Raw genomic sequence first — 26,189 nt, forward strand, 5'->3', positions numbered from 1 at the left:
CATCCATATGCAGCACATTTGGATTAAAAAAAAAAAAAAGTGTTAAACCCTCCTTCCTGCCAAGATTTCCTTGGTCTTCAGCACAAGCTTGTACATTTGATGGTTTCCATAGAAGTGTCTTGAGCAAACAGGGATCCTCCTATGTTTACAACCCAGTTGACCTTCCACCTCGCTGCTGTCTGTAATTCAGGGGTTGGTATGTGAGGCTGGCTGGGGTAGAGCAGGGAGGGCCTCAGGGAGAGGGGCTGAGATAAGGATCCAAGGCTAAACCTCTAAAAGCCACATTAGTCCCAAAAGCCTACACCGGCTCTGTTCATTCTGCCATAAAGCTCCTGTCCTTGGGTTTTATTGGTACGCTCCGTGGAGATTTTAAGCCCCTTCAAAGCAGGCAGGCGTCTGAGCCCTCGGGTGAATACCATCAGCTACACCTCTAACATTTTCACAAGTGATTTCTAGCAGTTGAATTCAGATGACTGTAGAGGGAAAATCCTTTTATAAAACATGTTGCTGCATTCATTTACCAAAACTAATTAATTCATTATGAATGCAAAAGAAACATACTGATATTGTACAGTTTTAATTCCAGTAAATAGACAAGTCACAGTATGTTGAAAGGTCAATTAAGAGCTGGCTTTTGAATGTTCATATATTAATAATAAACAATACCAGAGAACAACTTTTCCTATGTCATGCATTTGATGTTATTGGCTGGGTACGTGCAACAAATTGCACCAATAAGCAGGGCAATCAGAATCATCATCCACATCTATTGATTGCTTCCGCTGCAATCAAAAGATGTGGGAGTATGCACGGTTAAGACAACAGTGTGCTTGGAATCAAATAAAAACTACAATTATGTACAAAATACACAGATGTCACCTGACTAGAAACTGAATGAGAAAAAGAAGTCCAATGTTTCCAGGTTGAGGAACACAGTTAGTTACCTTGGCACCAGATAGCTTTAATCCTCCGTACGTAATCCAGATATGCGGCTTTCCTCTCGAAGCCCAGGTGAACCATGAATCCACAGATCTGTCTGCACACACTGAACAGGTGCTAAGATGTTGCTGGACCACACACTAAATCCATTTGAATCCTTTAGTCACCGTCAAGACTCTACAGCAGGCCAGTCCAAGTAACTACCAAATAAAAACAAAATAGTCACAATCAGCATATCAGTTTGATCATTTACAGGTTAGAATCGGACAGTGCGAAGAAGGTGAGTCTCGTTGCTTGGATGTAGTTTTACAGAACTTCCACGGGGGATTAAATGTGGCCGACCGTCAGTGCGAGTGTGTTCTGGAGGAGGATATAAGCTCCGTCTTTGCAGGATAAGGGCATCAAACAATCAACGAGGGTGCAGGAGCAGATATTAAAGAATAGATAGGAACCTATGGAAGCCCGTTTCTCAGTTATCCATGATGAAAATACTCACCATGTTCATCATAAAAAATCCCTCACAAGTCAAAATTTGGACTTTTTGGACTTTTGAATCAAAACTGGGAAATTTTGACTGAAACCGCAAATTCAAATTTTAGCATTAGATTTTTATTAAATCACACAATTCAGACTGATTATGTCAAAATATAAACTTTGTATGTCAACATTTTGACATAGTAGATCAAACCTTTTATTTTAGTGTCAAAACATTTCACAAATTATGCCATATTTGGGATTTAGTCAAAGCCTTTCACTTAATTCATAATCCGGAGAAGATTTTGATTTAGCAAGTCAATCTTCTCACTCGGTGATAAATTAGTAGTATATTTGTACTTATTTTACGTTTTTGCCTTTATCTTATTATTTGCATTTATGAAGTCTATTTTTCTCTTTTACTGGCAGACATGGACTTCCATAGATGCCCCGCTTCAGGAAGGAAACAGTTTGCATTGCAAACAAGATGGTCACATTCAAATTTCAGATGATTCAATCCTTTCTATCCACGGCAGACCAGGGGAAGGTGTGTCCTCCTGTTGCTCACCCGCTCTCTCCTTCCTCAGCTCGGGCACGTCTCTTTCGAGTGTCCCATTTCTGCTCCCTCCTCCTCCTCCTCCTCCTCCTCCTCCACCTCTTTCTCCTCCTTCTCCTCCACCTCCTTCTCCTTCTCCTCCACCTCCTTCTCCTCCTCCACCTCCTCGCTCTCTGCTGGCCCTCAGCTGGTGCAGTTCCCTCTCGAGCCCTTCGTTGTGGTGGTACATCTCCAAATAGCTGGTCTGCAGCTCCTTCTGGTAGCGGATGACCTTGTCCTTTTCTGTCTGCCATGTGTTCCGCTCCTCATCGAAAGCCATGGCCTGGGCCTCGCTCTGGCGTCGCTCCAGCAGCAGCTCTGCGCGCAGACGCTCCTCCGTAGGGCCCCCGCAGCCTCCTGCAAGGGGGAAGGTTCACATGGGTTCAACTACAGCCCAGCATAGCCGCAGGGGAAACATAATGAAAGACATTGGCTGCATTTAAATGCTCAGAGAACTTTGCTCCCGACCTGGATACTTAAATAACCTGATTTTGGGTCCAAACATGTAAATATCATAACTCAAAATAACCCAGACACTGCTGTGTTGTTAAGAAATTCATTTAAGATGCTTCACTTAGTTTAACATAAAACACCTTTACTTTTTTTTCCCATGCATCACCTCGGCTTGGATAAGTAGGTTCGAAATACTTGTTGTTGCTGATACTACAATTTTTATCAGTTATTGTGGAGCCTCAAAACCACAACAGAAAGGTTTCACTTCTTAACAATCAAAGCAGGGAAATCAAAGCCTGCTGCTCTGAGAGACATGAGTGAGAGACAGATACATAACACTACCTGTTGCCCCCGCAGATGGATTCTCTTCAACTCCTCTTCCATCTTCATGTGCGGTCTGCGAGGGACATCTGCGGCTCTGTGTCCCCTGCAGGACGAGCTTCAGAGCGTCTATCTGGCCCTCCCTGTTGCGCAGCTCGGTTCGGGTTTCTCTGAGCTGCGTCTTCAGCTGGAAGATCTCACTCAGCTTCTGGGTGACCTCGGCCTGGGAGTCCCTCAGCTGCTGCTTCAACAAGGAGATCTCCCCCGACTTCTGGCAAACCTGAGAGGTGAAGGAAATAAGGGCTGAACAAAGATAAACTTTTTACCGACTAACGGGACAAACGAGGAAAGGGAGGAATGCAGTTATCTCGTCTGTGGTCTGTAATCACTACTAAGTGCCATAAACTGTCACTGCCCTGTCCCTCCAAAGCCTCACCTCCCACTGCGTCTCCTCCAGGGTCGGGCTGGTTCTCTTTGGCATGGCTCCAGCCTCTTGGCTCATTTCGCTTTTCAGGCTGTCCAGCTCCTCCTGCAGTCGGTTCTTCTCCTGCTGCGCCTTAAACAGCTGCAACTGCAGGCTGCGCTGGGACCGCTGAGCATGCTGGGACACTTGACGCAGCTTTGCAGCATACAGGCGTTTCAACTCCTCCACCTCCTTCTCCCACAGACGCTGTTTCCCTTCAAACACCTGCATGCGATGAGCAGATGGGGGTCAGGACTTCAAAAGAGAGGCAGATGGATATATAGACTGATAATGAAGAGCAGACAATGAGATTCACCTGAACGATGGCGCCCTCACTCTCATCCAGGTTTCGTTTCATCTGTTTGAGTTCATGTTCTTTCTCCACCAGCCGCTCCTCCAGATCGCGCACCTGGAAGAGACAACGGCACGATATCAGTAAATCATGTTGACCTGCACATCCTCCCATTCAATCTTGGCCGGTGCTCACCACTTCCTCCACAGAGAGGGAGAGCGTCCATTCATAAGGAGGTGGAGCGTCCCCTCCATATGGAGCCAGACGACTCAGGGTGGCCATGCTTCGACACGCCATCTCCCCTATAACCACGCCCCCGGACCCTCCCGCCTTCAGGCCCAGAGAGGTGCGGTCCTGGGAGCCGATGGTGTTGATTTGGCCCATAGATGCACTTGGGTAAAAAAAAAAAAGACGAAACCACAAAGGCCATTAAAATCTCTTCTATCATCACAACCCACACAGTTATTAAGTATAAAAAACATCCTTTACAGCTTTTGACTATAAAGTATAGTGAAGAAGCGAACGGCGCAGCAGACCTGATGTGACCCAGGTGTGGGCGGAAGGGAGGTCGATATGGCGGCAGGCTGCTCATGGAGTTATGGCCCGAGTCTGACAGGTTATCCTCCTCCTGGCTCATCCCACGCACCGAGGAGACGGCCTGCACAATCATAATCATAAAGTTATTCGTCGCAGTGATGCTCATAGGTTGAGAAAAGTTACATTTTAGGCATAAACAGTGGTGGAAAATGAAATGACATGGAGAGAGCTCAAATGTTTTCTATCTGTAATCAATGTGACCTGCTCTCTTATTTCCTGGCCCATAGCTCAACTTTCCACTGAGTTTGATTAAAGTAAACAACCATTTAGTAGCAGACAAATAGACTTGCCAGAGGTAATAACTGGCCACGGACATCGATTCATGGGATTCAGGCTTTAGGTTGTAATCATGTGTTAGCAGCACACCTTGTTAGCACTTGACGTTGGTCCTCCGTGACGGGACGGCGAGGAAGAAGACGAGGAGGTGGAGACAGCTTTGGGGACGTGAGCATACGCTCTGTGCAGCCCGTTCGACAGGCTGTGATCCATGTCCTCTGACTTGGATGACGGATACAGATTTTGCATGGAGCTGAAGTTTTTGGGGGTGACTGGCTTGAAGGCTGAAGACCTGAAACGAGCCTAGAGAGGGAGCAGAACGTTTAGAGCGTTTTTCGAGGATGGTAGGTGGAGGTTTGGAGGGAAAGACCTTACGACAGCAAAGAAGCTATGAACCATAAATTACAATGTTTCTATTAAATCAATATGGTTCCACCCTCTATGTTCTTAACATTGATCAATTCAAGCAGAATGATGTGATGTTTGATTGCTGCAATAAATTCAGAACACAGCAAGTGGCAGATTTTCAATCTGTGTTGGTGAGCTGGAGGACATGGAGGGCTGATTTATGCTGGTAACAGGCCGTGGGGGTGTTGCATCACGCTGCCAGAGATGTTCAACGTGGTACTGATCAATTTACCACAGACCCAGCAGCCTTTCACCGGCTGAAGACCATTTATAAAAAGAGCACAATGGGAAGTAATTCGTCTGCATCTGTGCCTGAATCAGTAAATAAGAATCAGCCCTTCTCACACCTTCTGCTTTTAACTTTAAAGTACTTTTAAAGTACTTTTCCTTAAATTACTGGTGAAATTCAGCATTTTCATGCAGTCCGTCATTTTTGAAGTTATCTATTCTCTTACACCAATGTTTAGCAGTCACACACAGTCAGACATCATATTTCCTGTCAGCTAGCTGAAAATGAGAATAACAAATCATTTTATGTTTAATCATCTAATGCAAATGATGCAACATATAATTATTTCTTTATTAAAATATAGCATTTAATTACCCAGAAATACCTTTTTGAACTTCCCTTTTTTTTGCAGGTTTCACACAAAAATATTCACCTTTTCATACTTGCCCCCACTTGGCAGAGAGTTCTTTGTCAAATCTACTTCTGTGCCGTCTTTATGGTAGACTTTGGTGTAAACGTTGTCCTCCTCGCGGCCACCGACTGAGCTGAGGCCAGAGATAATGTCCTTCTTGCCGTCACTGCTTGGGTTTGCTTTAGGCTCTTTTCTGTTTGGAAGCACAGTAGGTCAGCTGAGGTCAAGTAAATCCTGTCATGTTTTATAGTGCCTGACTTCACCTTGAAAACCTGCCGCGTGTGGCACACCCTACGACAGTACCTGCTTCTCTACAGCAGTGCCCACCTGGTGATGTTGAGGTAGTTGAGTAGCTCTCTCTGGGTGAAGCCTTTCTTCAGGAGGCCGTTGCTCTGTTTGGGTCTCACCTGCGGCACCGCACGGCTGCCTTTGGTCGGAGACACATCCGGCCTCTCCACCAGACTGCCTACACTTCCCATGCCGCAATGTGGTGAGAGGGGCGGGGCTGGGAAAGGGTCACGGAAGTTTTTGCTAGGGCCACGGGTCAGAGGAAGAGTCTGGACTGAGGTTGCCATTGATTACAGGGCTCTGCAGGGAGGTAAGGTGCTCTGTAAAAAGAGAGAAAAATAGAAAATGAAATAGAAATGAAATAGAAATAGAAAAGTGCTCAGAGGACGATGAAGTAAGTGCGCCAGATCTGGTAAATAATGAGCTGATGATGTTCTTGATGCCTGAATATTGTCACAGGCTTTATGTTAAAGCTTTCCTGCTCATTTTAAAATGCCCAACAACCAATCGTTCTGCACTATTTCATTGTCAATCAATTAATTTGTTTTGTGTCTATTATCCAAACATTTGATCAAAAACAACCAGTGCAATCAGTACTTCAAATGTCTGGTTGGCCAACACTTCAAAAATATGTCTAAGGATACCAGAAAACAGACATTTGTGAGGCTACAACAAGACAATTTTGGAATTCTTCCTTTAAAAAATGACTCAGCAATTCATTTTCTGTCATCCACCTCATTTATTCAACAGCTAAATTATTTTAAACTATAACAAAAGTAGGAGTCTATGTCCATGCAAGATCCATGCTGATATTAAATAGATTTGTTGTTTACCATGTTTACCATCTTAATTTAGCAGGTTAACATGCTTTTACAAGGCAACCCCCAACCATGAATTTACCACCAATTTGTAGTAAATTGTGTACCAATCCATTTAGTACATGTTTAAATATAGCTGAGATAACAAACACCTTTCCTCCTTCACTGTAATAAACCCCTTCACTCCTGTGTGTGGATGTTGATCTCTGGAGGACGATGACAAGATGACACGTTTCATCAGCTGTGCTTTTTTTTTTTTTTTTTTTTTTTTTTTTTTCTGGACAGACAGCTGTCTCTCGCAGCACAGCTAGAACAACTCAGCTTCCCACATCACAGCACAACACTTCGCTCCAAAACAAACACACACCACCTGACCTCCATGAAACCCTGTTATTATTAGAGGATGACAATAGATGTAAAATGATGCCTTTGCAAAAAGAGTGACTCAAGTTCAAAAGGTCTTTTTTATGATGTTGTGATCACAGAACCAGTCTTTCCTCTCAGAGGATTGTGTTATTCCACCCAACAGGAACTCTGAAACATGAACTCTGTGACGGTTATGTTGTTTTTCTTTTTCAGCCAGGACAGCATATGTCACATCATAAGCCAGTTATGTAACTCTGATCCAACTCAGTTACTACAAATCATTTCCTTAGAAAAGAAATGAACAGTGTACAATATGGACAATTTAATGAAGTGCTGTGGCAGCATATTTTCTTTGCAAATGTTCAGTCTCTCATGAAAAGCACGTAGACGCAATGGACCAACCACACACCCTTCATAAGTCGAGCACTGGCTGCGTATATTTCCAACAGATATGATGTCTGTGATATTCGGTGTTCTGACAGTCACAACATTCTGTAGAGAAAAGTAAAAATACATTGATTAACATTTCCAATTGCCTTTGACAAAACTAATCCAGATGCCAAGTTACCTCAATACTCAAAATGCCCTGCTGCTTTGTCAACTTGAGTTTGAGCCTCTTCACCCGTACACAGCATATCATCCTCTCTACCCTCCTCCTGAACTCCCTTCACCATCGTTTTTTACTAATCAGCTGCACATCCCCTCCTCTCCTTCTTTCCAGACAACCTCATTAAGGATCACTATTGATTCCACCCTTTTGACCCGCTCTCTTCCCGTGCATAAACACCCCCAGCAGCCATAAAACATTCCCGAGTCCATAAAACACACAAACACGCCGCAGTCTTTCTGACTACAAACAGGACCCGACCGAGGGAGTCTCAAAGTGTCCCTTCGAGTGCAGCCAGCCCGATGTGGCACCAACAGAACAGGTACCAGACTTTAAAGGGGCCAGACAGGGCGTTTTGTTTGTTTTGTCTCATTAACTAACAAACTTCAACACTGAACATCGCTTCTGACCATCTTTTCAAACCATACCCTAAATGTTAAGATATATTTATAACAATTTTGTACAAATCTCATTGTTTCGTAAAAATAAAGGAGAATTGAAGGTTGTTTCTGATAGGTAACCCACTGCAGGGAATATTATTAATAAAAATAAAAATAAACTTTATTTGTGTAGCACCTTTCACACAAGAAATGCAATACTGCCTTGATATGTTATTGTTAGTGGATTTTCCTTCTGTTTGCAATCAAGCACATCAGATATTTGATATCTAGCTGCACTCAAATGTAAAGATACACTGTCACAAGATTTAACCTGAATAATTTGCAACAGGTAAACCAGAATGTTGTAAAAGGATCATGTATACTTGATTACTTCTTACACATTAAGGTGCTGTTCAGACTCATCACTCTAAGAAATGTCCTTAAAAGCATCAGGAAGATGCGTTTTCCAGCTTGTTGTTTATGACACTTGCATTATGATGAAGAACGATGGAAAAATAAAGCAAAGAGTAGTCACTGGGTTTGATTGCCCATCTGAAGCACGTTTTAAGATATAAAAGTGAAAATAAAATGAACCATTTGACTGCTTGGAAGGTCTGGAAATATATTTCCAATAAGGTTTATGTTATGTGCAAATGTGGTGGTCAAGAAGGTTTTAGCAGGTGCACAGCTGCAGGGAGGATCAAACCTGGGCTCACCCCAACCACTGACTGGGCCATCCCGACGCCTGGATGTCAGTTCCCAGCTCGGTCCATACACACCCATGACACACTCCCCACCTTCCAGGAGTTTCCCTCTCTCACCGTCACACACAAATATCCTCCGTATGAGTACAGACACCCGCAGTGACACTCTGGCATCTCCTCTTGCTTCTGATACAATCCACATTGATCAAGTGCTTTGCACTGCTGGCCTTGACAGTTATAATAATTATGCAAATGGTTAAAATAGGCAGAGAGAGCTGCACAACAGCAGCTCCAGCCCACTCCATTCAGGGCTCTCAGCCAGGCCTAAGATCAAAGCAGCCCAAGCTGCTCATGTTTTTATTCATGAGGCGCGATTTTCCCCAATGTAAAACTTTCCGCTAAAGCATAGGGCTCCTAATATGCCGATATAATAGAGGCTGATCTCGGGCTGAGGAAAGCAGCCTGATAATCAATGATGATGAATATAATAAGATATAATAGGACACGTTGTGAACAGTCTGTGGTGCTGTCCAACCAGGAAGTGTTATCACTGTGTCCCGGCCGGGTCAGAGCATGAGGCATGATCAATGTGAGTCAGGGCAGGTCATGCTGAGTGTATATGTTCATATGTGTTTGACACCACATGAATAAATCATGACTGTGCCAAACCTAATGGCCACTGGTCAAGGCCTGACGCAGTATATTTAGCAATGGTACTTTACTCTGTTTGTGTCTCATTTCTACCAAATACACAGGAGGCCAATCGATGCTTGACGGGAAGCTGGGCTCGGGGTAAAGGCTGGCTGAGGCCAGGCAATTCCTTTTGGGGAGATAAGAGGGTGAAAATCCTTTCAGGCCTCAGCCACAAATCTTGCAGGACTGAAAAATTCTTGCATCCAGTTGTTTTCCCTAATTGCCTTCTAGTTTATGAGCCCGAGTAAACCTAGAGACACAGCAAGATTTACAGCCCGGCCCCAACGAGCCAAAGGGGCCCTGAAATGCAACACACCTCCTTAAATCACACACACACACACACACACACACACACACACACACACACACACACACACACACACACACACACACACACACACACATGATCAAAGCAGTGCTGTTTTTTTACCAGCCTTGAACATTGATGGTCTAATTGAAAAGTAGACTGTTCTTGATTTATGCTTCTTCCAAAGAAGTGATGAGCTTCTTCAAAAATGCTGTGTAGACAAAAGAAGCTTCTTATTCTGCACATTTTTACCTGTATATGAATCAGATGACAAGTTTGCTGCTATGAACTGTAAATCTAAAATACATTTAGTACACGATTAAAACCCTCTCATGAGTCTTGAATGCACATGGCTGAGCATCAGTTGGACTGCATTATTTATCATAAAAAAGGATTACAAAACTTTCTCAGATTTTCCCTGATTTTCTTCCGACATCTTGTTTAAAGAAACCTTTTTAAAATCTTAACACCTGCATCGTCACTGCCGCCTGCATTTAAAAATGACTACATTATTTTTGTGGATATTGTGCAGTCCTAGCGATCCAGATCAGATCGAGCAGCATATCCTAACGAAGAAGGATGTGATCACGAGAGGTGTCTCCTCTGTGAAGTTGGCGGTGATACTTTGCGGTCCTCTCAGAATACCTTAACTCCTCTAGAAAACTGCCCATTTACTGCAATCACAAAGGAAACAAAACATGTGGCCTTCAGAAGGAGGGCTTCAAGGATAAAGCGCTCCTGAAATATTGTAATCAGTTCTCCTGTGGGGAAAATAAAAGCTTTCAACCAAATGCTTCAGTGTGAAGAGGAGACGGAGGAGAGAAGGACGGTGAAGCCAAATTCCAAAAATGCTTTGGAGAACACAAGCTCGGACTCGTCAGGTTTTGATGCACAAAACGCTCACGCCCGCGGACGCTCACTCGCGCTTGTGTGTGTGTGTGTGTGTGTGTGTGTGTGTGTGTGTGTGTGTGTGTGTGTGTGTGTTGTGCTGGTCACTCAGAACAGTCCTAAAAAAAACAAAGCTTGCGCTTAGCTCAGCTCGCAGCTCCAGATCCTCTTCCCTCCTCCCTCAGCTCACACTCTCTCTCTCTCTCTCTCTCTCTCTCTCTCTCCACTGCTCATGATCAAAGTTTGTTTACGTTTGTGGGGTAACTTCGCAGGTTACATCTGAAACTCCCACACAGCACACACTCTGTTCCATTATATAAGCTCTATCAAAGCTGTGCTCGCTAGTTTTCCACAGCTGTTTGTTGTGTAAAACACTATTGAGCGATTACCAAATCAACCACTACCCTTACTTAATCTATTCTACAGAGAGCTGCAGGAATATATTCAACACCTACCCTGATAGCCTGGGACACCTCCCATCTACAAAGAAGGCCTTGGCAGCATATTGTGTCCGAGGTTTGACTCGGTATGTTGCAACCAAAGCTTCTGTCACAGTATCAGAAACAAGCTGATTATCCAACAACACGATAGTCTACGGTCAGACTAGCAGCTCTGTGAGGCTCTGTGCGCAGGTAGCGAGCTAAATGCTAATCACACCATATGTCTACAGTGACAATGCTAACATGCTGATGCCAAATAGGTGATCTTTAGCATATATCCACCATTTTACTTTAAGCATGTTAACCCGAAACAAAAAAAGTCAAGCTGATGTCATTCGTTTTGCACATTAAAGACCTAAAACGCATCTCTGTTCATCAAAATTACATATTTCCAAGAAGAAAAATTCACTAATGTTAAAAAGTGGCTTCAATGCATCTCTAGACTTCAATCAGTATGTGCGGAATATGAAAATAATCCCTGCCTCTTCTCCACCAATCCCGCCGCTGCTTGCCTGCAGCCATATATCACATATAAAACTGGATGTAGTTTGTCTGAAAAGTGAAGCCAATACAATTGAAGGCCACTAGGGGCTGGCTCCAAAAACCCTCTGACTCCATAGACTTTCATTCAACTTCTCTTATGGAATACAAAGTCAATAAATGTTTTCCTTGAGTCATTATTCGCTAAGGTCACTCCCTATGATCGGTGTTGTGGTGGTCTTTCTGAAATCTTTTTTATTATGTATTTGATCTCCCACCTTAAAAAGCAGTTTATATGGGGGCGTATCTTGTTTGATTGACAGGCCTGGGGTGCAGTCAGGCTTCCGCTATAGGTGGGCGGATGTAGTGTCGTTAGGTTCTCAGTCAGGTCAAGTCGTTTGTCCACATTTGGTCACTTCTGGCTCCAAAAACCCAAGATGGCAATGGCTGAAAGGCTTCGAATGGCTATTCACAAACCAGTGGCTGAAATCATAGTTGGCTGCAGCTTCCCTGCAGCTTGATGATATAGAAAGCCCCCCTCTGCTCTTTAGGGGTGTGACGTCTGAAACGCTCACTGTCTGAACCTGTGGTTTTGAGAGTTTCAGTGTGGCTCCAAAGTGGAAATGCTCAGTCATGGCGTTGACTGCTTATTCCGCTCATAATGATATGTCTTCTAGCATATAAAAAAACCACCACATGGACATGTGAACAAGAACTTGACTTTAACTGGAAGTGAGCTTTAATTTAAAACCACAGGCAATTAGCTTCATCTCATGGTGGCGCTAAAGTTAGAGAATCACCAAAGTCATTAGAATACATCACCTGGGGGCCACAAATACCAGAATTGGTACTAATTTATCCTTTAGATGTAGATCTTTCATTGAATAAAGTGAAACTAACCTGCTGGCTCTAGATGAAAGTCAGTGGTTCACCAAAGTCATGATGTTTTATTGTCTGGGACCACACATGTCAGCACAAAATTTCATAGCAATCCATCAGGTAGCAGTAAAACAACAGTATTTCAGTGCGGAGAGACATGTGGACAGACTGAGCCTCAAGTCTTGTGGGCAACATGACTAAAATGACTGATTTACATTTGTATCATCCTTCAGTGAAAAGGAAATACATTTCCATGTCCAGTGCAAGTTATCATCTTCTTGTTTAAGGGAAGAATTTGATGTCATAGTTTGCGGGAAATAGTGCATGTAATGTAGCAGAGAGCACAAAATAAAATGTATGTAAAGGTGAGTGTGACCGATATGATCGTGTCTAAATTTGCCGGCAGCAGCAGGGTAAGCTGTGCCTGAGGCCGACCAGGAAGGAACCTCACTACATGTGAAGCAGAGGAGCACTCCACTCTGTGATTGACTATCACATGCTAGCGTGTAATGAGGGAGTGTGAGAGAGTCTCTGGCTGTGGGGCATGACAGCAGAGGAGTGCTGTGCAGAAGTCTCTAATTGTTAGCAGGTTATTCATTATGGATGGGAGACAATCCGGCAGACGTTGCTTCTCCAAAGACCCTGGAGCCATCCAGAGGAGCCAAGACGATGAAAAGCATGGGTCATGAAATGGTTCTTGTTCTCTACATCTGACGGCAGTTCGTGTGTCATTTTGGCATCATTCATCAGTGAAGTTTGTCGGAGTACGAGTTACACATGAAGATGTGGTCAAAGTCAGACAGAAGATCACTTTTACTCCTTGACATATAAGATTACGACTGACACACGGGCCATAATTCACTGGCAGTTGGACACGGTGGTGCTAAAGCTGAAGGCCCAGTGTTCAGTCTCACACTATGCCCATTGATGATGAATTATCCGGTCTTTACAGGGGTTAAGGGTTATATTTAGTCATAGCCATACATACAGGGTGCTATTGAGCAGACAGGCAGTCAAGAGCGGACACAAGTTCTGACAAGAGAGAGCTGCTGCATTTCAGAAAACACTGAAACACTATGGACGAAATAGTATCCGATTATTTTGCTTCCACTGCAACCATACGCTTTTCTCCTTTTCTAAAGCAATACCATTATCCAAAACCTTTTCGACCAAGAGTAAAAGGCATTAAGAATCCTACATAGTATATCTTAATGTAATATGAGTGTTTTAGTCATGGTAGTGGCTCTGGTGGTGGCAACGTGAACGTGCTGGTTGGTGTCTTTTGTTCGGTCCAGCACTTCGGTTAAGACTGAAATATCTCAAGTATTGGATTGATTACTATGAAAGTTTACAGAGACATTAATGTTCCTCATTACAAAAGTTGGATCTTCTGGCTTTTTATCTTTTACCAACAGCAAGTCAGAATTAGTTTATCCAATATTTATATCTAAATACATGTAAACATGACATTCCTGTCATCCTGAGCTTTATGCTGTGCTCAGCACTAATTGGCAAATGTAAAGTTGAACTGCAATGGTAAACATTATGCCAGCTGAACATCAACACTAAACAACTAGCACGGTCATGAGCAAGTTAACAAGCTGATGTTACTTTGTTCACAGGAACCCTTTGCTTTTTGGAGCTACGTTCAATCCAAGCGGCAACCTATTCATTGGATCGTAAACAGCTATTTTGAAACTTCCATGTCGCCATCTTGGTTTTTTGGAGCCAGAAATGACCCTATTTGGATGGGCTGGGGAGGAACAAGGGGGTGGAACTGACTTGAATCAGACTGAAGACACTATAGCTATCCACCTATACTGGAAACCTGACTGCACTACATGCCTGTCAATCAAACCAGACACACCCACAGAAATACCGCTATTTCAGGCCTAATATGTAATCAATAATGGCATTTTTTTCAAAAAGAACCACAAGAACACTGATAAGAAGGAGAAACTGAAAAAACTCAGACTTCTACTGCCTCTGTTGACTTTACAGTATTGTATTTCTGCACAGAATTCAATTACTGGCTCGCACTATAGTAGCCATGTTTGGGGTTATCAGGAGTGACTGGCTGCACTCGTGTTTCATGGAACCGTATTGATCTGGGTCTGACTGATGTTACGTAAAGCTGCTTCATTATGAGAAGACAGCACCCAGGGGAGAGCATTCAAAGGCACTCCTCTTACCCCACCCCGAGTGCATTTCTGATGGGTCAATTTATTCCACAACAACCCTGCTCTGGTTCTCCTCCAACATTGATTCAGAACAAAGAGTATGTTTTGTTAAAACATCCTCAATTTGGAGTGTGAAAAGGATTGATTGCATAATTCCTAATTTTGTTTATGAATGCCTTTGCAGGTCCCTGAGTTCAAACTGTGTGTGTGTGTATTTATATTTGTGTGTGCGTGTGCGTGCGTGAGATCAAAAGAGATTAGTTCTAGCAGCATGAGTATAAGTACTTGACCCCAGTGTTGTTTTAAGTGACATCCACTTGCCCTTCACTCCTCACACAAACACACACTACATGCCATCAGCGCATGTTGCACCAAATATCTCAAATAATGTCAAATTTGATTTAAAAGATGTTTTTTTTTCCCTTCACCAAAAGTAAAAGTCTGGACGCATCCACTATTCAAAACAACTGCTTCGCCATGGTCACAAGAGATTCTGATTGAGATGATAATCTGAGGGCAGAACTGGAGGAAATAATCTCTGAACAAATTGAACAACTGGCTGCTCCCTCAACCCTCCCCTCCCCCCTCCGAGTTATTGTTGCTACACCCGTCAATCTTTCTATTCTCAGGCTGCATTAAAGCAGTTTACAATTGCAACGGTGTCAGGTCTACTTCTCAAAACTCCTGAATGAAATGACAGGTCCATGATGAGAGATTGAGGACTAGCCTATTATGTACAGTGCATCCGGAAAGTATTCACACCGCTTCACTTTTTCCACATTTTGTTATGTTACAGCCTTATTCCAAAATGGATTAAATAATTTTTTTTCCCTCAAAATTCTACACACAATACCCCATAATGATAACGTAAAAAACTTTTTGGGGAAATTTTTGCAAAACGAAAAAAAATCACATGTACATAAGTATTCACAGCCTTTGCCATGACACTCAAAATTGAGCTCAGGTGCATCCTGTTTCCACTGATCATCCTTGAGATGTTTCTACAACTTGATTGGAGCCCACCTGTGGTAAATTCAGTTGATTGGACATGATTTGGAAAGACACACACCGTCTATATAAGGTCCCACAGTGGACAGTGCATGTCAGAGCACATACCAAGCCATGAACTCCAAGGAATTGTCTGTAGACCTCCGAGACAGGATTGTATCGAGGCACAAATCTGGAGAAGGGTACAGAAAAATGTCTGCAGCATTGAAGGTCCCAATGAGCACAGTGGCCTCCATCATCCGTAAATGGAAGAAGTTTGGAACCACCAGGACTCTTCCTAGAGTCGGCCGCCCGGTCAAACTGGGCGATCGGGGGAGGAGGGCCTTAGTCAGGGAGGTGACCAAGAACCCGATGGTCACTCTGACAGAGCTCCAGTGTTGCTCTGTGAAGAGAGGAGAACCTTCCAGAAGGACAACCATCTCTGCAGCACTCCACCAAGCAGGCCTGTATGGTAGAGTGGCCAGATGGAAACCACTCCTCAGTAAAAGGCACATGACAGCCCGCCTGGAGTTTACCAAAAGGCACCTGAAGGACTCTCGGGGCCTCTGAAGGACGCCAGTCCATCACAGGGCCAGACAAACGTAAACAAAGACCATTCACACCTAAGGGCAATTTCTAGAACTACCAATTAACCTGAGACGCATGTCTTTGGATGGTGGGGGGAAGCCAGAGTACCAGGAGAGAACCCACGCAGGCACAGGGAGAACATGCAAATTCCACACAGAAAGGCCCAGGCCCAGATTCGAACCCGGAACCTTTTTGCCGTGAGGTGACAATGCTAACCACTGCACCGCCCCTGTGAATACTTATGTACGTGTTATATTTTCGTTCTTTATTTTTAATAGATTTGCAAAAATTTTAAACAAACTTTTTTCACTTTGTCATTGTGGGGTATTGTGTGTAGAATTTTGAGGGAAAAAATTAATTTAATCCATTTTGGAATAAGGCTGTAACATAACAAAATGTGGAAAAAGTGAAGCGCTGTGAATACTTTCCGGATGCACTGTATTGTCCCAGGTAATGTTGGATGGCTACGAGAGATTAATGACTACTTTTAAGGAGATTTGAGGAACCAAATCTTGCAGAAAAAGAAAACAACTGTATTTACTTTGACTTTGGGTAAAACACTTCAGAAGTTCGATGGACTTCATCATGATGGCATTTATGAGTGTCATCCTGCAACTCGTCAAGATGATCCATCTTCTCATTGCTGGTGTAGTTTCCACCAGCCAAGCATGACACATTTTGCTGTTGTGTTTTCTATTTTCTTATTTTGATACTTTAATCTTGGATGATGATTTTGGCACCGTGTTCAGGTGTTAATACACAAAGTACAGTCGCTGGCACGCTGTGAGCGCTATGAATAAAAACCAAACTTGTTTTGAGAACATTAGAGTAATTAGATGAGTACTGCAGAAGTGATATCACGCTGGATAAACACACCGACTTTCTTTGGTATTTCAACAAGGAAATCAAATATAAAAGCAACAGCAAACCAAAATATTTCCTCATGTAACTTCAGTGGAATTGGTGAGAAAAGCAAACAGCAGAATTGCACGCTGTCTATCAATCCTGAATCCAGTTCAAGCCTGTACAGTGTTTGCCAACTGCTGCTATCAGCAGAGCTGCGTTCAGCACAGAGCAGAAGTTCAGTGAGAGCAACGTGAGGAAACAAACTTGCATTCCTTACATTTCTTACTGGGTAATTATTAATGCTCCATCACATAACACGCGTAGCAGGGATACGGCTGAGGTGGATGGCTTCCTCTGCTGCAGGCCCTATGGTGCTGTGGGACATTTTCTGTCTACTATCCAGAGCAGCTCGGTTCCCATGAGAACCACCCTGGTGACAGCAGACCAACAACAACTATTTAATGACTGATAATTTGACCCAATAATCGGGGCAATAATGTGTTAAATGGAGCCGATATAAGACAAAAGCAGGAGAAGGCTAGCTTATTAAATTCTTTACAGTGGGAGGGGGGGAGGAGGGGAGGAAGCAGAGCACAGACTCTCTCTTCACTCTGTGGCTTCTTTGTTTCCTGGAGCGGTTCATGTAGGAGTCACCGCTTCTGTGATTACAGTGATGGAAATCGAGTGGTTCCCACATCGACCCACACCTGAGCCGGCTCCACTTAACAGCTGCCGTGAATGTGCACGCATCCATCCACACACTCTCCATGTTGGACCACACACTCAGCGCAAACACAAACGGGGAAATGTGTGTACTGTGGCTGAAAATGTATTGGGATTCAGGAGCACACAGATACGGACTGACCCATGCGTGGTATGACTGCTTAAAACGCGAACACAACCTGAACTCTAATTGAGGGCATAAATAAACCACGTGGATAAAATGCTTCACTGATCACATCCCAGCAAGCTCTCTTTGATCTCATCTGCACCGTAACGCCAGAAGAAGAGAAGAAGTGAGCAGTCTTGATGTCAGGTAGTAAACACTGATGCTGACACATGCTGACGCTCAGTCACAGGATCAGCACTTTTAACTCCTGCGGAGTTTCTCTGGAAATAAAGTGAGTGTTTGTTGTCTGTCAGAGCTGAGAAGCAGCACGGTGGGAACTACTGAAAATCTGCTCGATCAGCAAAATCAGGGTCACAACTGTACTGTACAGAGATTACCGTGACAACAAAGCAACAAGAAAGAAGGGTGAAATATCAAAATGAGGAGTTTCATCTGTGACCTTTTGCCTCCGGCTGCACAGAGAAACTAAAGACTTTAAATTCTCCAAAACAAACACGCGTTAACAGCGGAAGACCAAAGTACAAGGAAATGTTGTTACTCAGCCCGGGTACAACAAAAAGTCATGAATCCTCCTCAAGGGGAATTCCAGGGACACAAATAGACCATCAGACCAGAGATCTTTTAAAAATAACAGAAAAATAATGCATGTCAGAGGTTTATTGAAGGAATCAGATGCACCGCTAAGTGGAGCAAATAGTCCTAGATATTGTTATTTAAGCACCCCGTGGCTCCATTTTGGGACATTGAATAATTTACCATGAACGAACATATTTGTTCTTTGGGGAGGCTGAGGCTGCTGCTCAGTGTGACGTCATTTGCCCAGGAGAAAGGATTTAGGTTGAAAGTTAGCTCATTCTAATTCAGCTGCCCTGCAAACAAGCACTCCTCGTGGGCAAAGTAATTAACAATCAGGCTGGCTTCCTCTTCTCTCTGCAGCTTAAGCTCTTCTTTGACAATGCAGCATTAAATCACTTCAGATCACGTTGGACTTACTTTCATGTAAATAAGTCATGGTGGTATCAAATACACACAGACAGGTTAGACTGGAGAGTTTAGGTACTTTCAGTGTTATATAAGCGACTTCAGCAAATTGAAACCTAAATTATGTGATGACATGACACAAACAGAGATGTTTAGATAACTTTTCAAATGCTATGTCATATGATGACTAGTAGGAAAAAACACTTGTTTACCTGTGTTTGTCCACCTGAAAGTTCACTTCTCTGCTCCCGATCCCATGCTCACTCTTTTTCTCTCCGTCTCACGCTTCTAATTATCACGCCACATGACTTCCTCTTTCTCAGTCTGTGAGGGCAGTTGGGAGGTGTGTGGGTGAGGAGGAAACCACCTAAACCACTGACCTGTGGGCTATGAGAGGAGGACTAGTTTGCACTGATCTCAATACAAAACTAAGCTGATCTTAAGCCGTGCATGAGGATGGTTTCAATCGTGACAGCAGGATCACGGGAGACGTACCTGCATTTTATGGAGGAAAAAAACCCACTAAGCTGACCTCTGTTTTCAATTTCATCCGAGGGCTTTTCCTGTGCACCCTACACCCTCCACTTTAACTGCCCTTCTGCTCATCTTTTTGTGGACTTATCAGGGTGGTTGGACTTGTTCCTCCGGTTCCAGAAACAAAAAGCCCTGCATGTGAAGCAGCTTTGAGCCGCTCAGTCCAGCGTGTGTCTTGTTTGCTTACAGATAATAAGACAATAATGAAGTATTAGACCTGGGTTTGAAGACAGACAGCAAAGACATAGAAAGAACGATCAGGGTCGGGAAAAAAAAACAAAAAAGAGAATGAGGAAGAGGAGGAAAATGAGGGCACATGAGGGCTGTGTCAGAGTGGACTGTCTGGACAATAGTCTGAGTGTAAGACTCCCTTCCTGAGGCCGAGTTACTGGACGGGTTCTGCGTCGTATCAAGTTACATAACTCAAACTGGAGAGGCTTGCATCTGAGAAGGGAGAAGAGAGAGGACATTGTTCTCTGCGCCTCAAACCAGAGGAGAGCGACTTCTTTCTGCTGTCTTCGCTCTGCGATGTAGGCCACCGAGCTGAGCGGACTGAAGGGGGTATCCGGACTTTTAAAGCTGGCACCGACAGGAGGGCACGCAAGAATCTCAGCTAATAAAGCACCTTGCCAGCCAGAGATGCACTATGGAGAGATTGGCAAGCTATTAAAGGCATTCCAGCATAAGATTGTGATGTTTTATGGTGCCCTTTGGCCTGCTGAGTGCAATTTGAAGAAAATCTGCTGAAAAATGAAAAGAGGGAATAACCCCATCAGAGCTAGGCAGCCCAGGCAAACACTTGAGCAGGTGCCACCGTACCCCTGTCATTATGTCTGGGCCCCACGGGTATATCCAGTCTCAGATTCCACAGATTCTCACTTATAAGTCTCCCAGCTGGCTGACAGAGCCGCTCCAAGTAGTAAGCTGGAGGAGCCTGGAGGAGACTGGAGGAGCGGTAAAGGTGATGCACGGGCCAGCACTTTAAAAAAAACAGCACCAGAGAGGGACGAGTCAGAGCCTCCTGACAGATACTGTACCTGTCTGACCAGCAAACTAGACGAGACGCCGACCCGGGCTAGACTCATTTCCTCTGCCTAAGCTCATCTGGACAATAACATCGCAGGAAACAGCTATGGGAGGCATGCTGACTGTCTGGTTCAGGAGAAATAACATGATCCTGTGTAGGATGGCCACCTGAGCTCCGTGTTTCTGTCAGTTTGGAGTTAAGAGAAACATGACATGACATTTTAAAATTCTATCTAGAAGGATTTCGAAGAAGTTAACACAACTATCTTAGTTCACAGAGGCACTGAATACGAGTTAGATAAGAACACTGATGCCACTCTTATATCTGTTTGGTAAACATAACACGAGGATCAACACACAATTAGCTGGAAACAAAAGGAAACAGCTAATCCGGCTTTTTGCAAATTTCACCAAATCCATTTAGCAGAACCACTGAAGCTCACAGTTGGCATGCTCATTCTCTTTTGTTTCACTCGTACCAAATCAGAACTTTTGGACAGAGCTGGGTGACCTGAATTCATCTGTTTTCAGATATTGTGCTCAGCAAACCGGTTTCATATCTGCTGTTCTCAAACAACAAGGAGAGAATTACAGTGTCACCGCTCCACTTCACCACCTGTGTGACCCGAGTGAGACACGAGCAGGTCACGTTAACTAACTGCAACCTTTAAAACCGGCATATTGATTTTATGTAAACGTACAGGACGTGACAGCACACTGAAACGCTGCTGGAGAGAGCAGAGCAGATATAAATACAACGAGGCCCACTCACAGAGGAGGGCTTTGACTCGTGGCCTTTTGTTCTGCAACACTACAACTCTTCAGACTAAATAAAAGAGACATGGGCTGAGTACAACGCACACACAATTCATCACAGCACACACAAACACACACACACACAAGCACAGAGGCTGCTGCTGGTATCTAAAGACGGCAGGTGAGTGCAGGAGCTCCTCACGGGGAGATAAAGCCCGATCAATAAAAACACAAGGAAACAATAAGTCTGTACACAACAAAGTTGACCCACGGGAGGTGAGGGGGGGAGGCCACATTCGTTAACAAGACAATAGTCCCAGGATGAGATGATGCCAGAGTTAGCAACTATTTCTGCCAGCCCTTCTGAGCGGCTGACATTTAGAGACAAAGGCCACAGTATGGGGCCTGTCCCGCCTCCTACACTCTCAGACCTTTCCCCTCTGAAGGTCAGGGGTCCAGTCTGTCCCATGAGGATAAGACGATTGTTCAGCAGTCAGGTGACAGGTCGAGTAAGCACGCAGTCAGTAATAACCCAGAATATATTGGGCTCTTACGATGATTAAATATTAATTAGTCTGTCTTCTGGATCTGACTCATCTGGCTGGAGAAGAGATTTTGATTGACAGAAACGAGTGTGTACGTGGGCCACCAAGCGAGCTATGAAGACAAATCCACCCTTGCTCACTCACACTTAAACTGTTATACATCATAAACCTGTGATGCTCAGTACTTTACGTGTAAAAGTTGAAGTCTCTCCGAAGTTCAATGTAATTTCTGGCAGATAATGCTGAGCGTCATCTAAAAATAAATATTAGTGATATCAGCTGACTAACGAATGACTGGCATTAATTTATGTGGCTGACAGATTTGACAATACATTTCAGTTTGTTGCTAAATATTTTGGGAGTCAAAGCCAAAACAGACCCAGACTTAATACCTGCACACTGCCAGATGTTGTTCATGTGTAGTTGCTATTTTGTTATTGGGAAAATCAAGTAGTCCTGGTTTCATGCTTTAACCTGTCATCCCTTACAGAGTTTTCCATGTTCTCTATGTGGGACACGTGATCACAAGGATGACACGTTTACCACAATTTGCATATATGATAAAATGGGGAAAATATGTGGAAACATTTTCACATGGGAATTTACATGGCCTTCACACATTACACCATGCAAATCTTCCAAAAACGACATGTTTCCAATGGGCAAAATGCATGTGGTCACATGTGAAATTCACGTGTTTTTTCTTTAAGGGTTATTTAATCTAAGTTAGAAAACCAAATCACTGTTTTAAAAGCATTTAAGTGTGGATTATTCTTTCAAATTGCATATTTTTTTGTTTTTATCAGACCAAGGGGTGCAGCTTTTTAAACACAAAAAATTAATTTTGCCACTATTAGTTGCCAATATTAATATTTTATATTCCAGTGACCTGATAAATGCAGTTCCAATATTCACTCTTATTCTAGCTGTTTAGTTTAAAAACTCCACTATGTTATCAACCAGTAGCTACCTTTGCACTCACAGTCCAATAATCCATTGCTGTTAAAACAATATTGGCTAGTGCAGCTTTAAGGTGTCTCTAATATAACCTAAGTAAATTAATAAAGCTGCCTCATCGCAGTTTAAAATCTGTTAAGAGGAGGTGGCAGGAATGTCAATATACCTTTCAAGATCAATCTTCAGCTATAGGGAAACACCTGCCACTCGGAGATAATGATTAACTTGGGTGTGTTTTCGGTCTTGGCACTCAGAAAATAACTTAGTTTGAGCTTGTAAGCTGGTGCAAGTTGACCCAGCTGAGTTTGTATCGAATAAATCAATGATTTACTGTGGTGAATTAAGTCCCAGCGGCTGTCAAAGCGCTCAGACAAGAGAGCATCCACATGTGTGGAGTGGACGGGTCGGTTTTAAACATTTTCTTCTGCGGCAAACTGTTGGCCTTTACTGTGAGAGCGGTGAGCTGTGAAAGCTAAACAGCCTTATATCCTACTGTGGCTGAATACAGTCAGGCAGCGCTACACGCCTGGCCAGGTCCCACAGTGATTTTCTTAACCCGGCCAGGGTTTAATCGCAGCGACAGACGGCCCAGAGAGTGGATCAGGCCAGCCACAGGCAGAAGGATGAGTGAAGGCGAGGAGAGTCAACGTGTGAGAGCGTGACACTTTCTCCTCAGAGCGATCAGGCATGGCCTTGTCTATAAAGAGTCCATGAGATGAGTGCAGAGAGGAATTAGAGAGAATGGGGTAACAGGATGAGCTCCAGATTAGGAGCATCCAGCGAGGAAACGAGGTGAAAGGGGAGGAAAATCTGAGGGGAGAAAGAAACAGAGTTTAGGAAACAGACCGAAACCAGTGAGTGGAAGAAGGGCTGATTAGTGTTTGATTAGGTGGCTGACCTGAGGGGATACGTCTGTCAAGGAGCACAGCGCCATTATGACTGTGCTCTGCCCGCTGCACCATCTGCTACAATGGAGTATGCATGACTGACTTCCAATGGGCTTACATGCTACGAAACAGCACTGCGATGTGACTTTACATCAAACAGTAATGGTGGATTTCTTCTCCTCTGATGGGACAAAACCTTTAGTTCAGTATTTGCATGAAAACAAACACATTGTGGGAGCACGGAGGTGCAGACTCCATTCAACGTCCCTGTGCCTGATGGAGCACATTTTGTATCCTCTAATTTGTAGGTAAGGCAACACGAAGCAAATGGTCAGCAGACATCTGATGGTCAGCAGAATTAGTGTTTCATCAGCTGCCAGTGCTGTAAGGAGACGTGTGTGTGTCTCACACACACACACACACACACACACACACACACACACACACACACACACACACACACAGGGGAGTGTCGACCCCCTGGGAGCTCAAACAGCTGAACGAAGACATCACATCAGCTGTCCGGCTGATTCTGCTGAGAGAAGACCCGCAATGAGACAGACTGTGCGAATACGTTGTCCTCAAAACTCTCACACAAAGCTTTTAGCTAACAGGGGCTCGTAACACTGGCAAAAACTACCGGCGTGATCCTTTGGATCGAATATTTTAGTGTTGATAACCTGGCAATAATTAGAGTCACCTCTTTGAGAAGATTAAACTCTAAAATGTTGACATCACAAGGGAACAATATCATTTTTTAAATGACACAAAATGGAAAAAAGGTGATTTATTTACTTGATAAATTACCTTAACATTCAGTTAATAATCAAAACTCACCTATTGATCAGTAGATGCCAAAATTGTTTATTGAAAGAAGCTCTAACAAGTGACTAACTTCATTTCAGTGCAGCCTTAAAGGGTCAGTTCACAGAAATCACAGAAAACAGTATGTTGACATGTGTTTCTTTCTTCTTCTTTTTTTTTTTTAAAGCAAAAGTTAAATTCAAACCATCTCGTTTCAGTTAAACACTGAAGTTCGAGATGCACAAAACATTGGCACAAAAAAACTAAGTTGATCTGCACGGATGTATCTCTCATCTCTCAGTCACCTCTGTGAGTTAATGGAGAGGGCTGGATGAAAAGGAGAAATGCATATTTGTGTGGTGACTTTAACCCTAAACGGTACTTAAATTGTCTCAGTGATTACCATGCAGTATCACCCCGCTGTCTCCTCTTTGAATTACAGGAATGGTTACCAAGCTGTCTCCAACAACAGCCTACACGTCCATTATTTCTCTATTGTCACACACATGCTTCTTCACTTGCGTCAGCCCGCACCCATAACCACCACACTCAAAGGGCTCGTCCTGCAACGCTCCAAGAGTCCTCAGGTCAGAGGTCACCTGTGGCCTCCGGTCTCCACGACAACAGCCTGGCAGTCCCCAATGCTGGGCCAGGGGTCTCCCTCCTCCCACACACAAACACAGACACCCACAGGGGAACAGTTTTTTGCCCCCAAACTCCTGGGCATCAAAAGACACCCTTCAGCTCCAAAGCATTTACACTTTTCAATGTGCTGCAGTGGAGGTGCAGCAGAAGTGACAGGAGATAAATGAAACAAATATATTGTTCCATCAGTCTTTCAATCACTCACTCACTCATTCACTCACTCACACACACACACGCGCGCGCGCGCAGTGAAAAACCTTGTAAATGCCAGGACAACTGATTAAGCCTGATTTAGGGACTACAAACTGAGAGCAACACTGTGTCATCAGTTTAAAGGCTTTAATCTGCACAGACGAGCTTATCATCAAGTGGAGTCCATCCAGGTCGAGTCTGCATAAAGTTTTGACATCATGGATCACAACACACTCATACTGACACAGTTTCCAGCTGCAGCGCTGTACGCGCAAAGGCAGCGGATCACGGAAAGATTAGAAAAAAAAACCTGGCGCTCACCATATTCCGCATGCAGGACATCTCTCGGACCAGCACTGACACTGCTGCAGTTTGGTGTCTCGCTGGTGAAATAAAAGGAAACAAACGGTGTTTACGTTGCTCCGCAGGATATTTTCCAGGACTTGAGTGCGGAGCAGCAGACAGCCTGCAGCCTGCTGGCGGCGTGGGGAGAGAGGAGCTCAGACTGGGGACTACTGTCTGTTCCCTCTCGGAGGTTTGAATAGAGGAGAGCAGAGTGAGAGGAAACGCGAGAGAGGCAGGCAGGGAGACATGCGCCTGTCCCCCGGTAACTGGACTGACACACTTAGAAGGCTGAAGAGGGACAGCGCCATCTACCGACCGGAGCACTCCAAGGGCCAAACAAGCCCACGGTTCAGGGGTAATTTGATTCAATGCAAATTTGTAAGGGAATTTGCAGCACTCAAATACAACATCATCTAAGGACCAACAAAGATCAATAAAGTCTGTCTGTCTATCTATCTATCTATCTATCTATCTATCTATCTATCTATCTATCTATCTATCTATCTATCTATCTATCTATCTATCTATCTATCTATCTATCTATGCTTTATACCAGCATAAGAGTGCAGGTTGGTCAGTGGGACTCTGGGAAATAATAATGCTCCCTCACAAAATAAATCAAGCAAACTTTTTGAGAGAATCAAAAGAGATTCTGTGAGATGATTTTGAGATTTTTTTTTTTTGCCAAAATTGCAACTTATTATCTCATTAATTGCCCTTAATGTCACAAAGTTGGATTTATCACATAACTACATAA

At 43.8% G+C, this 26,189-nt stretch overlaps 1 protein-coding gene across 3 annotated transcripts; it reads right to left on the reverse strand.

The window, feature by feature from the left end:
* Nucleotides 1-561: 561 nt before the first annotated feature.
* n4bp3 (NEDD4 binding protein 3) lies at nt 562-25,645 on the reverse strand. Of its 3 annotated transcripts, XM_069170693.1 has the most exons (11): nt 25,409-25,645; nt 5,787-6,067; nt 5,481-5,652; nt 4,501-4,713; nt 4,074-4,195; nt 3,733-3,928; nt 3,562-3,654; nt 3,219-3,470; nt 2,804-3,062; nt 1,982-2,365; nt 562-1,139 (listed from the first exon to the last, which is right to left on the reverse strand). In XM_069170693.1, the coding sequence occupies exons 2-11, from the start codon at nt 6,032-6,034 to the stop codon at nt 1,117-1,119; spliced, it is 1,962 nt and encodes a 653-aa protein (XP_069026794.1). In that variant the 5' UTR covers nt 6,035-6,067; nt 25,409-25,645; the 3' UTR covers nt 562-1,116. The 3 variants fall into 3 exon arrangements, with proteins under 3 accessions (XP_069026794.1, XP_069026792.1, XP_069026793.1); XM_069170691.1 differs by having other exon boundaries at nt 562-2,365; XM_069170692.1 differs by lacking the exon at nt 25,409-25,645 and adding an exon at nt 18,954-19,041 and having other exon boundaries at nt 562-2,365.
* Between the last annotated feature and the right edge of the window lie 544 nt (nt 25,646-26,189).

Source organism: Embiotoca jacksoni, unplaced genomic scaffold (genome assembly GCF_022577435.1).
Source record: "Embiotoca jacksoni isolate LCO1_2020_lvr unplaced genomic scaffold, fEmbJac1.0.p SCAF_5, whole genome shotgun sequence".
NCBI classification, from domain to species: Eukaryota; Metazoa; Chordata; class Actinopteri; family Embiotocidae; genus Embiotoca; species Embiotoca jacksoni.